General features: G+C 50.2%; 1 protein-coding gene across 1 annotated transcript; it reads left to right on the top strand.

The window, feature by feature from the left end:
- The first annotated feature begins 3,539 nt into the window (after positions 1–3,539).
- On the top strand, positions 3,540–15,121 carry LOC103630125 (heat shock 70 kDa protein 14). The gene is made up of 10 exons (XM_008651212.3): positions 3,540–4,109; positions 4,427–5,655; positions 12,349–12,558; positions 12,634–12,729; positions 12,821–13,036; positions 13,358–13,552; positions 13,631–13,777; positions 13,876–14,025; positions 14,244–14,374; positions 14,459–15,121. The coding sequence occupies exons 2-10, from the start codon at positions 4,486–4,488 to the stop codon at positions 14,673–14,675; spliced, it is 2,532 nt and encodes an 843-aa protein (XP_008649434.1). The 5' UTR covers positions 3,540–4,109; positions 4,427–4,485; the 3' UTR covers positions 14,676–15,121.
- The last annotated feature ends 310 nt before the right edge of the window (positions 15,122–15,431 follow it).

Genomic DNA, 15,431 nt, shown 5'->3' with positions numbered 1-15,431 from the left:
GCTTCCAGAGATCGAACTGGCAGTCGCCAAGCTTCTTTTCGTCGTCGATGAGCAACGCCAACGCGAGCGCCTCCTGCCAGTGGTGTTTGTTCGGGGTTTCCAAGTAAGAAACATGGATTCATCTTTGGCGTTGGTTTATGAAAATGACTCACAAGTCAGAGCCATGGAAAAATATTACGGAGAATAAATGTCACACATATAAAAAAGAATTTAAGTTGAAAACATTATTCAAACAAAAGAAATTGCATGCAAGGCTCTTTTTTAAATACTACTCCCTCCATCCAAAAATATAATTCAGGAATCTCGTTGATAATTATCTACTATTACACATTGTGCAAAGGTAGCAGGTGGGCTTTGGGAGAGATGTAGTATATATTTTTACTGTAACAAATATTGACATAAACACACATGTGGTATAGTGGTAGCTACGAGCACATTTGCTTGAGAGGTCGCAGGTTTGAATCCCATTGGAGCCACATTTGTGTTTTTTTTAATTTAATTTTAGCTAGCCGTGGGATGCACGTGGGAATGGGAATAGGATTTGCGAGGAGGGGGTAATGGGAATGGCAGAACACCCGCCTTAATAAGTAGTAGAGATTAGTTAAATAGGTGTGATTATGTGTTTGAATCTATTAAATATTTATTTGTGCATAATTTTATAGAGATGCATTAGACTATCTCTAGCAACTTACGCATTATAACTTATATTATACTTCTTTGTTTTTTTCAGTTTAGTTCAAATATAAACAAACATACGACGAGTATTGTTTTAGGTGTCTACTAGATATGTGCCCGTGCGTTGCCACGGAAGTAAAAAATATTATAAATAAAATATATATACGAAACGACAAGCATGGCGTATGCGGAGGGGAGGCAGGGGCACGGCGGGTGGGAGCCGCATGGCGCATTGCGTAGGTTTTTGCGATGGGGCGCACGGTGTGGTAGAGCCATCGTGGTGGAGGCGGTCATGGAGTCATTGGCGCAAATGTCATGGAGATGGAGCTACAATAGCAGTTTACGGAGGTTGCGGAGGTCGCGTGCGGAGGTTGGCTATCCGACGCAGGTGGGGGGGGGGGGGTTTCGTGGAGTCGGAGCTCCATGTGCGCGGAGTCGGCGTCGATGTCGCGGAGGTTTCGCGGAGACGGGGGCACGCGCAGAGAGGGGAGGCAGGGGCACGCGGTGTGTGCCCGTGCGTTGCAACGGGAGTATGCTGAGATGAGCATCGACACATATCTAATTGGATCTTATATTTCCTTGGGGTCTGGAGAAAGTTTACTCGTAAGCCAAATATGTTAAGACCTAGCATGTGTTACCCTTATGCTCCATCAGCACACTGTTCCGCGCTTGTATGAGTCTTGTTAATTTGCATGCCTCATGCATAGTCTCTCATGTCTCGGTAGCAGTATCAGATTCCTTCAACCGTGGTCAAACCAACTGAAAGATTACAGAATAGTGGGAAAACGAACTCACTATAAGTCGAGACCTTTTTGTTCTACACTTCTCCTTTACGTGAGCAACATATATATTATCTTATCATCAGCTGCTCTTACCACAACATGCTATCCAGAGTTCAAGACAACAACTCCAATAGAAATTTCAAATCCAAGAACAACAACCAGTGTAATGAGATATATGATATTGTAAAACTGACAATATAAACTGTTAAGAACAAATCTTTAAGACCTCCGGCTTTAATTCTTAAGAAATTAATAAAGAAAAAATATATATTAAATTTACACCAGAACATCTATGAAAATCATGATAAAAACAAACTTACAATTTTATACAGAGTTACATAAAATGCGTGACTTTAGCCTCGTTGAATCCTTTTTGTTTTCCATCTTTTTGTTTTCTTGACATCAGTTTGCTCATTGGGGAACATATATGTGGAATGATGATTAATGAATCTATATATTAATGTATTTTATCATAATATGTTGGCGCCATAATAACGTACAGGCATACACCTAGAGACACGCACTAATACTGGGAGTCAGAATATCAGATCCATCATGACCTTGAGTAACAGTGCATTAATATATGAAAAAATGTCCGTGAGTCGGTCTAGCACGCAGTATATAACAACGCGAATCGTTCAACAGAATTGCTGAGTTCATTCATGGAGTATATATGGACAGAACTCAGAGCAGACGCAGGTCTATGCCTGACTTGCCAACTCTTGAGAAAATGAGGCCAACGACATTCCTATTTGCCATAACTAACCTATGGACCTACCCAGCTAGATCAAATTGCCTACATAATCCAATAACCGTAGAGTATGGAACGTAGTATCTACCGAGAATTCGACGGAGATGAATGAAGGCATGACACCGAGCAGACGCCAGGGAACGTGCAGATCTACACACGGCCCGAGGGAAGGAGCTGCGGCGATGAAGAAAAAAAGGGGGGCAAATCCCACCTGCAGCGACGGCGACCGGGATCCAATCTAATCGAAGCAGAAGGGCAAGGCGAAGAGATGGGGCTTCGTTGGTAGGTGGGCTTACCCTTGCGTGCTCTCCTCGGCGGGGGCTTTTGACGGCTCCTTTAGGGCTTGTTCGGTTATTTTCAATCCATATGGATTGGAGGGGATCGATACGGATTGAGAGAGATTTTGACTTACTAGGGATTAAAACCCCCTCAATCCCCCTCAATCCATATGGATTGGGGTAGAACCGAACAAGCCCTTACCTGGCTGTCTGGCTCTCCTGGGGCAGAGCCGTAGAGGGCAGGGCAGCGCGAGGCGGGAGGCTCGTGAGCAGCGGCAATGGCCAGCGGGCATGAAAAGGCGCTCGTCCTTGGCCCCCTCCTCGCCTTCGGTGGTATAGATACGGGGGGCAGGGCAGGAGCGACGAGGCGTTCAGTGGTTTTTCTATTGCGCCCGACGAACCGACGGAGACCTACCTGGTCGATGATTTTCTATATTTCACCAGAACTGCCATAAACAGGCCGCTACGGGGAACTGGAACCCCATGCTGTGGGACTGGGACAGCCGCGCGCTCACCGCCAGGCCGTTGGCCGATGCGCTCCGCCTCGTCGGTGGCCAGCCCCAACCCTAGCATGCGGCCGAGGAGCACCGTTAGGGGGCCGGGGGAAGCGGCGCGCTGAAGCTCCAGCTCGGCCCGCGGGAAGGCTCCGCGGCCCCGACGGACGCCAGCCCGACGCCTCCCACGACGTCGCTGTCGCCGTCCCCGCCTGCTTCGGGGCAGGACCCGGTGGTCAGGTCGAGCAAGCGGTGGAGGAGACTGTTGCTGCGGTGGCGGCGGCGGAGCACAGATGGGGAGGAGTCCATTGGGGGACTGGAGGCTTTGGAAGCTCCGCGAGGACGGCGCGACGGGCGGAACGCACGAGGCGAGGAAGAGGACGGGGAGGAACACAGGGGGAAGGGGTTTGCGGGGGGAGGGGGGCACGGGCGGCCGCCATTGCCGGCTTACGGTCGGGTGGGGGAGGAGGAGCACGCGCAGAGAGGAGGGCGGGGGCAGTCTACACTAACATTTTAGGGAACGTATCTTGTGCTCACGCAATATCCGTGCTCATGTGAGCACTTTAAATCGTGAGTGTTTCTTCTTAATTCAACGATTAGTGCTTTTTATTCACTTAAGCCCTCCCACCTCAACGATGAGTGTTCCTAACCAGCAGCTTGATCGTTGGATTAAGAAGGAACACTCACGATTTAAAGTGCTCGTATGAGTACGTTCGTCGGGTGAGCACGAGATACGTAATAGTTAGTAGAGATGTGTACGATCTGCTCTAGAGGTAACCAGCAGGATTCCACGACCTCTGTTCGTACAGGAGTCCGGAAGAGCCCAGAACGTTCTATCGTGCGCCTGCGAACGTGGGCCCAACACGTCAGACGGAAGAATGAACAACATCTCTGGCAACTCCTAGAACGTTCACGGCCACACCCCGCACCACGGCGGCCCGCCCCGCCGCCCCCGGCCCTCGTACCCGGTGAGATATATCGCCGCCTTCCCTCGCGAAACCACTCGTGGAGACAACGACGACGAGTGACGACTACGACGCGAGAAGTCGAGGGGCAGCTTCGTGCTAGGACCGAGCTTCAGGAGGTCTCCAACGGCAACGGCCCCGCCCCGCGCCACCGCCCCCCGCAGGTACGATCCGATCCCTCCTCCGCCTTCTTTCTCCGCGCGAGAGCTCTATGCTCGTCTAAACCAGGCAGTTTTCTGTCTTTGAATTTTTTAGCGTTTTGAAATCGCGTTTTATATATGTTTCTCGAGATTTAGCCGAGGGCCGGGCTTTTGGGGTTCCTGAGGTTTTAGATTAGGTTGTGTCGCTTATCGATTGAAAAGCCGATTTCTTCTGTAGATTTTTCAATGGCCGAGGAGGACAAGGTTGACGTTTATATATTCCATGAATTATTGTGATGCCGCTGGCGTGCCTAACAGCTAGCTCTCGCTGCTGTTTGCAGGGACTGATTGCTATTAGAGATCTATTTGGTAGTGGTCAGCAGCTGAGGGTGAACCGAAGATGAGCGTTGTGGGATTCGACCTCGGCAATGAGAGCTGCATCGTGGCAGTCGCGCGGCAGCGCGGCATCGACGTGGTCCTCAACGAGGAGTCCAAGCGCGAGACCCCAGCCATCGTCTGCTTCGGGGACAAGCAGCGGTTTATCGGTACGGCCGGTGCCGCGTCCTCAACCATGAACCCCAGAAACTCCATCTCTCAGATCAAGCGCCTGCTCGGCCGCAAGTTCTCCGACCCGGAGGTGCAGAGCGATATCGCCTCCTTCCCGTTCCGTGTCACGGAGGGGCCCGATGGATTTCCCCTGGTCCATGTACGGTTCCTGGGTGAGGAGCGGACGTTCACCCCCACTCAGCTGCTTGCCATGGTGCTGTCCAATCTGAAGAGCATTGCCGAGGGGAACCTGAAGACTGCGGTTGTTGATTGCTGCATTGGCATCCCTGTGTACTTCACTGATTTGCAGCGCAGGGCTGTTCTTGATGCTGCTACTATTGCCGGCCTCCGGCCTTTGCGGCTATTCCATGAGACAACTGCCACGGCGTTGGCTTATGGCATTTATAAGACTGACCTCCCAGAGCATGACCAGCTAAACGTCGCGTTTGTTGATGTTGGTCATGCTAGCATGCAGGTCAGCATTGTCGGTTACAAGAAGGGACAGCTCAAGATGCTTTCACATGCATATGACCGTTCTCTTGGCGGCAGGGACTTCGATGAGGTCCTCTTCAAGCACTTTGTGGCAAAGTTCAAAGAAGAGTACAAGCTTGACGTCTACCAGAATGCCCGCGCATGCCTTAGGTTGCGTGTGGCGTGTGAGAAGATTAAGAAGGTGCTGAGTGCCAACCCAGAGGCTCCACTGAACATTGAGTGCTTGATGGATGAGAAGGATGTGAGAGGGTTTATTAGAAGGGACGAGTTTGAACACATCAGTGCACCTGTGCTGGAACGTGTCAAAGGACCCTTGGAGAAGGCCTTGACTGAAGCTGGCTTGACAACTGAAAATGTGCACATTGTTGAGGTTGTCGGATCTGGTTCTCGTGTTCCGGCCATAATCAAGATAATCACTGAATTTTTTGGGAAGGAGCCAAGGCGAACCATGAATGCAAGTGAGTGTGTTGCACGAGGATGTGCTCTTCAGTGTGCTATGCTCAGCCCCACTTTCAAAGTGCGGGAATTCCAGGTTTGAGCTCATCTTTTTATCTGGTTTAAGCTACCGAATGGTTATATTATTCCACTGCCGGTCTGTCACACTAATGGATACTAAAATAATTGCATACTGACTTATACATATTAATGTTTAGAAAGCTGTGTTGTGCTGCTGTCAAGCGCCTCAGCACCTAACAGCGCCGGGCCGCGACTACGCAGATTGTAGTCGCGCTCCAGGCCTTCACTGAGAGGGAGAGCCCCTGCCGGTGGCTTGAGAGAGTTGAGGGAGAGAGAGCAGGTTTGGTGATAACTGATTGCTTGATTCCATTCCTCCAAGTCTGATTACATTATATAGGCCATTGCCCCCACTAATGGCTCCTATATTTTAGGCATAGAAGGGAAACTATTGATTTGGGTAAAAAGGGAAACTAATAGAAAGGAAACTATTGATTTGGGGAAAAAGGGAAACTAATCTGCTCCTATAATTTAGGCATAGCAAGGAAACTATTGATTTGGGGAAAATGGAAACTAATCTGCTGTTTGAATTTTGAAATCTCAGCCACTAATGGTGGCGCCATCCTGTGTAGCGTGAGCAGCGCGCTCAGCTGCGCGTCTGATGTCACGACGGCGCCTATACTTGCGCCCGTACATGCCATCTCTCCCCCCCTCGACGTCCAGCTCGTCCTCGAGCTGAAATTGGGGAAACTTGTCGCGGAGCTCAGCCATATCCTCCCAAGTTGCTGACGCAGCCGATTGTCCCTTCCAGTGAATGAGCACTTGTCGACCACCGGGCGCCTGGCGGAAACGGACAGCACGTTCTGGCTCTGGTGTCACAGCCCCATGAAGCAATGGTGGCAGCGGTGGCGGCCTCGCTGGTGGATCACCTATGAACTTCTTAAGAAGCTCGACATGGAAGATATCATGCAGCTTGGCACGTGGGGGCAAATCGAGGCGGACAGCAACCTCGTTGATGCACTCGGTGATGCGATATGGCCCAACGAACCGTGGTTTGAGCTTGCCCGTGGACCGCTGCGGTAGTGAAGAGGCAGCGCGCTGTCGGAGGCGTAGAAGCACCCAGTCGCCCACGGCATAGGAGACCGGCCGGTGCAGCTTGTCATAGAACCTTTTCTGGATGGCTTGAGCTTGTTCCAGCCGCGTGCGGACGTCAGCGAGAAGTTCCTCCCGAGCAGCCATGGTCTCGGCCACTGCAGCCACCCGCGTCTCTCCTGGTTCATAGGACCGGATAGATGGGGGGTCCCTTCCATACACTACCTTGAAGGGGGTGTCGCGGAGCGATGATTGGTACGCCGTGTTGTAGATGTACTCCGCCCATGGCAGCCAACGCAGCCACTGCTTGGGCCGGTCCCCTGTGAAGCACCGAAGGTACATGACGATGATTTTGTTGACAGCCTCTGTTTGGCCGTCCGACTGTGGGTGGAAGGCTGACGTCATATGTAGTTTGGCCCCTGAGAGCCTCATCAACTCCCGCCAAAATGTTGAAGTGAACACGGAATCCCTGTCCGACACCATGGATTGAGGCATCCCATGGAGGCGAACAATCTCTTTGAAGAACGCTTGTGCCACAGACTCGGCGCTGTAGGGGTGAGCCAGCGGAATGAAATGGCAATATTTGCTGAAACGGTCCACCACGGTGAGGATCACCGACTTGCCCCCCACCCGGGGCAAAGCTTCGATGAAGTCCATGCCGATGTCGGTCCACACGGCCTATGGAATGGGCAGGGGCAGCAGCAGTCCCGCCGGATGGAGATGTTCTGATTTGTTGTGCTGGCAGGTTGCACAGCCGCGGACGAAGTCTTGCACCACCCGGCGCATGGCGGGGAAGTGGAAGTCGCGGCGTAGTCGATGTAGAGTACGCTGTACCCCTTCATGGCCGTCCCCGTGTACAGCCGCCACCAATTCCAGCAGCAGTAGCGAGTCCGGGGGAACATACAGCCGGGCGGCGTAAGCCACCATGTCGTCGAGGAGGGACCACGGCGCCCCCTGGTACCCGCGGTAATCTCATCACGGATGGCGACGAGAGCTGGGTCTTGAAGTTGAGCTTGACGAAGACGGTCGATGAAGTCGAAGCGAGGTGCAGAGAGAGCCAAAACTGCCCCCTCCTCGCAGGTATCACGCCGGGACAGGGCATCGGCGACGGTGTTGGCGGTGCCCGGCTTGTACTCGACGGTGAAGGGTGAAGTCAAACCCGAGGAGCTTGCCCACCCAGTGGTGTTGTGGGATCGTCGCGAGCCGCTGATCGAGAAGGAACTTGAGGCTGTAATGGTCGGTGCGAACGAGGAACGAACGTCCCCATAGGTACGACCGCCAATGTCGGACGGCTTGGACCAGCCCAATGAGCTCGCGCTCGTATGCTGCCAAGGAGCGGTGGCGGGGCGCGACCGGCCTGCTGAAATAGGCGATCGGATGCTGATCTTGGAGGAGGACTGCCCCAAACCCATGGGTGGATGATGAACTTCTTGGAGAAGTCCGGGATGAACTTCTTGGAGAAGTCCGGCAGGGCCAACACGGGGGCCGACGCCACGGCAGCCTTGAGCGCCTGGAAGGCTGCCATGGTATCGTCGTTCCAGGAGAACCCCTCCTTCTTGAGTAGTGAGGTGAGGGGGGCTGCGATCTTGCCGTAGTCGTGGACGAACTTGCGGTAGTATCCGGCGAGGCCCAAGAAGCCGCGCACCGCACGCGCCGAGCGCGGTATTGGCCAGTCATGGATAGCCTGCACCTTGGCCGGATCCATGGCCACCCCCTGAGCCGAGATCACATGGCCCAAGTATGCCACCGAGGAAGCGCCAAAAGAGCACTTGGACCGCTTAATGAAGAGGACATGGCGGCGCAACTCGTCGAGAACGACGCGGATGTGGCGTAAGTGATCTGCCCATGTCCTGCTGTAAATTAGGATATCATCAAAAAAAACCAAAACGAACCAGCGGAGGAACGGCCGCAGGACGTCGTTCATGAGTGCTTGAAATGTCGCCGGGGCGTTGCAAAGCCCGAACGGCATCACCAAGAACTCATAGAGGCCGTCGTGGGTACGGAACGCCGTCTTGTGGATATCAGCCGGCCGCATCCGGACTTGGTGGTAGCCGGAGCGTAAGTCGAGCTTGGTGAAATAGCGCGCGCCGTGCAGTTCGTCGAGTAGTTCGTCGACGACCGGGATGGGAAAAGCATCCTTGACGGTGAGGGCGTTCAGGGCGCGGTAGTCGACACAAAACCGCCAAGCCCCATCTTGCTTCTTGACGAGCAGCACTGGAGAGGAGAAAGCGGAATCGCTGCGACGAACGAGACCTTGAGCGATCATGGCAGCACACTGTCTCTCAAGCTCATCCTTGTGTGCTGCGGGGTAGCGGTAGGGCCTTACTGCTACCGGTGCAGCCCCTGGCTTGAGGATGATGGCGTGGTCCCGAGCCCGCTGTGGGGGCAGACCCGAAGGCTCGGCGAAGACGCTGTGGAAGGCTTGAAGCAGGTCGTCGAGGAGGCCCTCCGTGGCCGAGACTGCCGTGACCCGCGGCAGTGGCCCTGCCGCGACGTCAGACCAGCACACCGATCGACCTTGGTAGGCGAACGAGATGGTGCGGTCGATGAAGTCCCAAGTGACTCGGCCTAGGGTGACCATCCATTGAGTCCCCAAGACCAAATCATAGCCGGCGAGCGGCATGACGAAGAGGTCGACGTAGAACCGATCGCCCTTGATGATGACCGGGGCGCGCCGGATGACGCCCGGGCAGGAGACGCGCTCCCCATTTGCCACCATTGCCGTGAGGCGGGGGCGGGGCTGGATGGGCAGCCCAGTTTGGCGAGCTGCGGCTTCGGCGATGAAGTTGTACGTGGAGCCCGTATCAAGGAGCGCGACGACAGTGGCAGCGCCCAACGATGCCTGCACCTGCAGCGACTTGTAAATGGGCACCCCGGCAATGGCTTGAAGAGAGAACACAGGGGCGTCCTCCCCCTGATTAGGAGATGTTTGGTCGTCGTCGGCGCCCTCAATTTCAATGTCGTCCATGAAGAAGATGCGGCGGCAGACCCGGTTGTGTCCCCGGTTGTAGGGCTCATTGCAATTGAAGCAAAGGCCGAGGCGTCTCCGCTCAGCTTGTTCCTCTTGGGACAGACGTTTCAAGGGCTGGCGTTCCGGTGGCGGCGGTGTTGCACCCGCCGGTGGGGCAGGCAGCGGTGGCCGAGTACCCTGCGCGCCCGTTGGAGGCAGCCAGGCCCGGGAGACGCTGCGGCCAGGTGGCTGGGCCTGCTGCGCCAACCCCATCATCTCGACCTGCCGGGCAAGACTCATGGCAGCGGCGAGGGTCTCCGGGTTGTGGATGCGGACGGCGTGGCTCATCGGAGGTAGGAGGCCGCCCGTGTAGAGCTGAACACGCTGGGCCTCCGCTAGTCGACCTGCACGGGGCAGTAGGGCCTGAAATTTGTTGGAGTAGTCCTCCACCGTCCCAGTTCGGCGGCACTCGGCCAGCTCAAACAGAGGTGCAGCTCGGAGGGGTGGCCCGAACCGAAGATTTAGCAGCTCCTTGAACCGTCCCCATGGAGGTGTGCCCTCGTCCTCCTGAAGTTGGATGTACCACAGCTCGGCGACATCCTCCAAGTTGTAAGACGCCATCCACACGCGTTCTTCCACCAAGGTACGCTGTTGGCGAAAGTACGATTCGCACTTGTTGATGAAGAGCATTGGGTCGGCCTTGCCGTCGTAGCGAGGAAGATCCAATTTCTGGAATTTGGGGGGGCGATCGAGATCACGGGGCCCCTCCCGGCGCACGCCCCCATCTGCAGCCGCGGATGAGGACGATTTCTCCTTCATTGACGCCATCTCGGCCTCCATGGTGGTCATCTTCATGGTGAGAGATTGCAGCGCCTCCATGACGTCCTTGATGGTGGGTTCTGCCATGGCCAAAGGTTTGGCGGTTGGAGGTTGTGATGGTGGTGGGCTAGAATGGGTGGCGGCTGCTGTGGATGACTGGGTGGATCGGGTGGGTGAGGATCGACGTGACCGTGATACCAGGTTGTCAAGCGCCTCAGCACCTAACAGCGCCGGGCCGCGACTACGCAGATTGTAGTCGCGCTCCAGGCCTTCACCGAGAGGGAGAGCCCCTGCCGGTGGCTTGAGAGAGTTGAGGGAGAGAGAGCAGGTTTGGTGATAACTGATTGCTTGATTCCATTCCTCCAAGTCTGATTACATTATATAGGCCATTGCCCCCACTAATGGCTCCTATATTTTAGGCATAGAAGGGAAACTATTGATTTGGGTAAAAAGGGAAACTAATAGAAAGGAAACTATTGATTTGGGGAAAAAGGGAAACTAATCTGCTCCTATAATTTAGGCATAGCAAGGAAACTATTGATTTGGGGAAAATGGAAACTAATCTGCTGTTTGAATTTTGAAATCTCAGCCACTAATGGTGGCGCCATCCTGTGTAGCGTGAGCAGCGCGCTCAGCTGCGCGTCTGATGTCACGACGGCGCCTATACTTGCGCCCATACATGACAGCTGCCCACTCTTACTAATGTTTGGAAAAAATGTGTGCCACTGGAATTGCAAGTTCAGGCAAAATAGTTCACATCATCCATGTCAATAATTGAAATCTTATCACCCTTTTACTTCCAATGCCATCTTCACTCTCGAGTTTATGAGATCCGCTTTTTCCTAGAATTAATACTGAATTTGAAGACAGTATTGTATGTGCATTGTCCTTTTTTGTTATTACACAGTGACAAGCTCTATGCTCATAAATTAGTGAAATGGGTGTTTAGTGGAGTAGCAGATATGTATACTTGTGACTACTAGCTACCTTCCTAGTAAGTGCAGATTACCTAGTACTATATTTAATTCATGTTGTCTATTTGTGTTGCTGGTTCGAATATCTAACAAGGAGAACCCTTTTGAAATGGGTTCGAATATCTGGTCAAAATTTTATTCAAAAGATCTTCTGAAACAACCAAGCCTTTCATGGAAAAATTGCTCTAGTTTTTGCTGGAATGTAGGAGTAGAGGTTCCTTTCATTTTCCCATATGCACTACTGTGGTAGTGTTACAAAAACACCCCTGCATTACCTTTGGTGGTGTATTTTGTGGAGACATCTGTCACATTTTTTATTAGTTTCGTGTTCTACAGTAGCAATTTTGTTGTTGTTGTTGATATAGAACCACCTTAAATGTAAGATCAGGATTTCAAAAGAACCTAATTAGACTTGCATTGGCTCTCAATTAAACCTGAAACAAACCCCTAGCGTCTCGTTTAGGGCCTAGGCGTCTAAGAAAACTCTGGACACAGCTAGGCAGTGTGCCTAGGTGTGATGCAGTGCTTAAGTTGCGCAGAAACATGAAAAAGTGCAGCCCGACTGGCTTGGTGGGCTATATGTTCCTGCGCTGGCTGGCAGGCAGGAAAAAAAGCATGCAAAAGAGCCAGTGAAAAGGGAAACAGGACATGCCATGATCAATATTGCAAGTCCCTTCACCACTTCTTTGCAAGTTTGCAAGAATTAGATTCAAAATTGACTGAATGTGTTTCAATTTCTTTGGAGATCGAAGTTGGGCATTCAATCTGAGCCATATGTGCTGCCAGAAAAATATATAAAAATCCACAAACACTAAATTGTGTTTAATCTATGTTTAGTCAATCTAGCGCCTGCCTAACGCCTTGAAATGTAAGATTAGGGTATGATATGTTTTTATGTCTTGTATCATAAGGATTTCTCTGAATTGATGGTTTGCAGGTTAATGATGGGTTTCCTTTCTCAGTTGCGTTGTCATGGAAACAAGAATCCCAGAACAGTGCACCCCAACAGACCCTTGTATTCCCAAAGGGGAATGCAATTCCGAGCATTAAATCTCTAACGTTCTATAAATTGAGTACATTTGAAGTTGATGTTTTGTATGTGGGTACAGGCGACTCGCAAATTCCACAAAAGATAAGCACTTACACGGTAAGCAACCTTTACACAGTGTTCATGTTATAGGGTTCTGTTGCTAGTTGCTATAATGTGCTAAAATCTATGTAGATTGGCCCTTTCCAACCCTCCAAATGTGAGAAGACCAAGCTGAAAGTTAAAGTGTGTCTCAGCATCCATGGCATTGTCACAGTGGATTCAGCAATGGTAAGTTACTAGACTAGGCGATCATTCAGCCTTCTTTGGGATAGCTGTCAAGTGTTGCCAACACTGTGCTTTATGCTATTTTTGCATGCAGATGCTGGAGGAGGATGTGGAAGTTCCAGTCTCATCTGCTAATGAAGCTCTAAAGGATACTACAAAGATGGACACGGATGATGCACCAAGTGATCATGTTTCTGGAACTGATGCGAATATGCATGAGCATAGAAGTGCTGACACTACTGAGGCTCCTGCTGAAAATGGAGCACAAGATTCTGAGGAAAAATCTGTTCCAATGGAAACTGATGCAAAGGTGTGATATATTATTTACAAATCTTGGATTTAGTACATGTGGATGGATGTTTGCAGCATGCTGATGAATTTTATGATTTTTAGATTGTTATGAGTTAGCTTCCATAATCGGTTCTTTCTGTTTATTGTGACTGCTAGTTGTCTCTTGAGATGTCATAGGAGAAGGTTAATTTATAGGCTAGAATTCTTGTTGTGTTCACTTGCGTTAGATTTTACTGATTAGTTTCATGCAAGTTATATATTTGCACTCTTGTTCAGTTCATGAATGTTTTTTATTCAGAAGACTAGTAATTTGTTGATTTACTTTATAAATTTTATTTAGGTTGAGCCATCGAAAAGGAAAATTAAGAAAACTTCTGTTCCGATCCATGAGTTGGTCTACGGCGCATTGTCTGCCACTGACCTGCAGAAGGCTGTAGAGAAAGAGTATGAGATGGCTCTGCAGGACAGAGTAATGGAAGAGACCAAAGAAAAGAAAAATGCTGTGGAAGCTTATGTCTATGACATGCGTAACAAGGTATGTGGAGATGCATGCCCTGATGGTTTTTCTTGTGAACATAAGCAGTATCTAATGGTTTTTCTTCCTTGTATTTAGCTGTACGACAAGTATAACGATTTTGTCACACCCGAGGAGAAGGAAGGGTTGATTGCAAAGCTTCAGGAGGTTGAAGATTGGCTGTATGAAGATGGTGAGGATGAGACAAAGGGAGTATATATTTCTAAACTGGAAGAGCTTAAAAAGGTATTCCTATATGCACTGAATTACAGCACTGCTAGCCATGGAGACTTCTCTTCTTGCTTGCTTGTGGATTAGATGACATGAGTTTTCTAAAATTGCAGATTGGCGATCCAATTGAGGCACGGCACAAGGAGTGGACGGAAAGGGGTTCCTCTGTAGATCAACTGGTGTATTGTATCAATAGTTTCAGAGAGGCTGCATCGTCCAGTGACCAGAAGTTTGACCATATCGACATATCTGAGAAACAGAAGGTGGGTCAGAATGACATTCCTCTTTTTTAATCATTTAGTTTCAGTAGCACTGTGGACTAAGCCTCTGGACACTAGGCTGTGGAAGGCTCATGGGGTAGGGGTGGATGCAATCGATCTGTTCCCGGTTATGATTGTGATGTCCTGTTATTTATTGCCAAGCATGTGCTGTTGAAGATGTAAATCTTACTGTATCTGCTTATCTTTTTTGTTGGGCACAGGTCATCAATGAATGCTCTGAAGCAGAGAACTGGTTAAGAGAGAGGAAACAGCAGCAGGATGCCCTACCGAAGCATGCTAATCCTGTGCTGCTCGTATCGGATCTGAAGAAGAAAGCTGAAACACTTGACCGGTTCGTTGCCAAAGAAGCTTTCTCTCACATCAATTTGAGTATCACACTGATTCTGACAATTGGTTCTAAAACCATGTTTTACAGGTTCTGCAAACCGATCATGACAAAACCAAAGCCGGCTCCAAAGCCACAGACTCCGCCACCACAACCTGAAACCCAAGCATCTGAGCCTCAAACACCAGAGCAACAACAAAGCCGGTCTGGCGGAACTGGTGAGCCGAGGAGTGAGGGAGGTGTGCAGCAGGCCTCCGGTGAGCAAATGGACATGGACAATCCTGAATCTGCTGATGCTGCCGCATAAGTTTGGTTGCCATCTCTATCTTATGATCGATCAAAATTTTCTGTTAGTGTCTGGTAGGTGGATGAGTTAAGGCGACACTAGCATTCTCACAAGCGATTTCGTTTTAGGCAGTTGGATTGAGGTATATGCATCTTGTCCAGCGTTGTTTAGAAAAAAAGTTAGGCAAAATATAGCAAGTTTTACATAAACGTTACATGATCGAAATGCACCATCGGCTATAATCGGATGTCGTGGATGATTCGGTCAATTATAATTTGCACTTAGATTCCTTGAGTTAGGCTGCGTCACAGCTCAGGTCATACATGTTTCTTTGAAGACTACATGTTCTCGACAGAACGGAAAGCTATTGGTTTTTGTGCGGATAGAATTTAAGCCTTTTTTACGTGGTGCACGTTGTGAAGTAATTGCTTTGAGTCTCTTGTGAGCTGGTTTAACCGTTTATGTTATCCTTTATCTTTGCCTATGTACGAGTATATGAGATTGCAATGTTGGTCGCACAAATGTTTAATCTGTATCAGTTGGCGACGGCCAACATCAACCTATGTTTGCATAGGATGATGCCCATGTCAGTTTGAACGTGTTTTTAGAAATAAAAACTCATGTGAATACATTGGACTATTAATAATAGGTACTCCCTCTATTCTAAATTAAAATTCGTTTTATAATTGAACACAAACATAAAAATAAAAATAAAAAATCGTTTTAAGTGATTCGTCATATAGTTGAACACAAACATAAAAATAAAGAGCTAAAATA

The sequence above is a fragment of the Zea mays genome, chromosome 6 (assembly GCF_902167145.1).
Source record: "Zea mays cultivar B73 chromosome 6, Zm-B73-REFERENCE-NAM-5.0, whole genome shotgun sequence".
NCBI classification, from domain to species: Eukaryota; Viridiplantae; Streptophyta; class Magnoliopsida; order Poales; family Poaceae; genus Zea; species Zea mays.
This window is presented reverse-complemented; position numbering and strand designations above follow the sequence as displayed.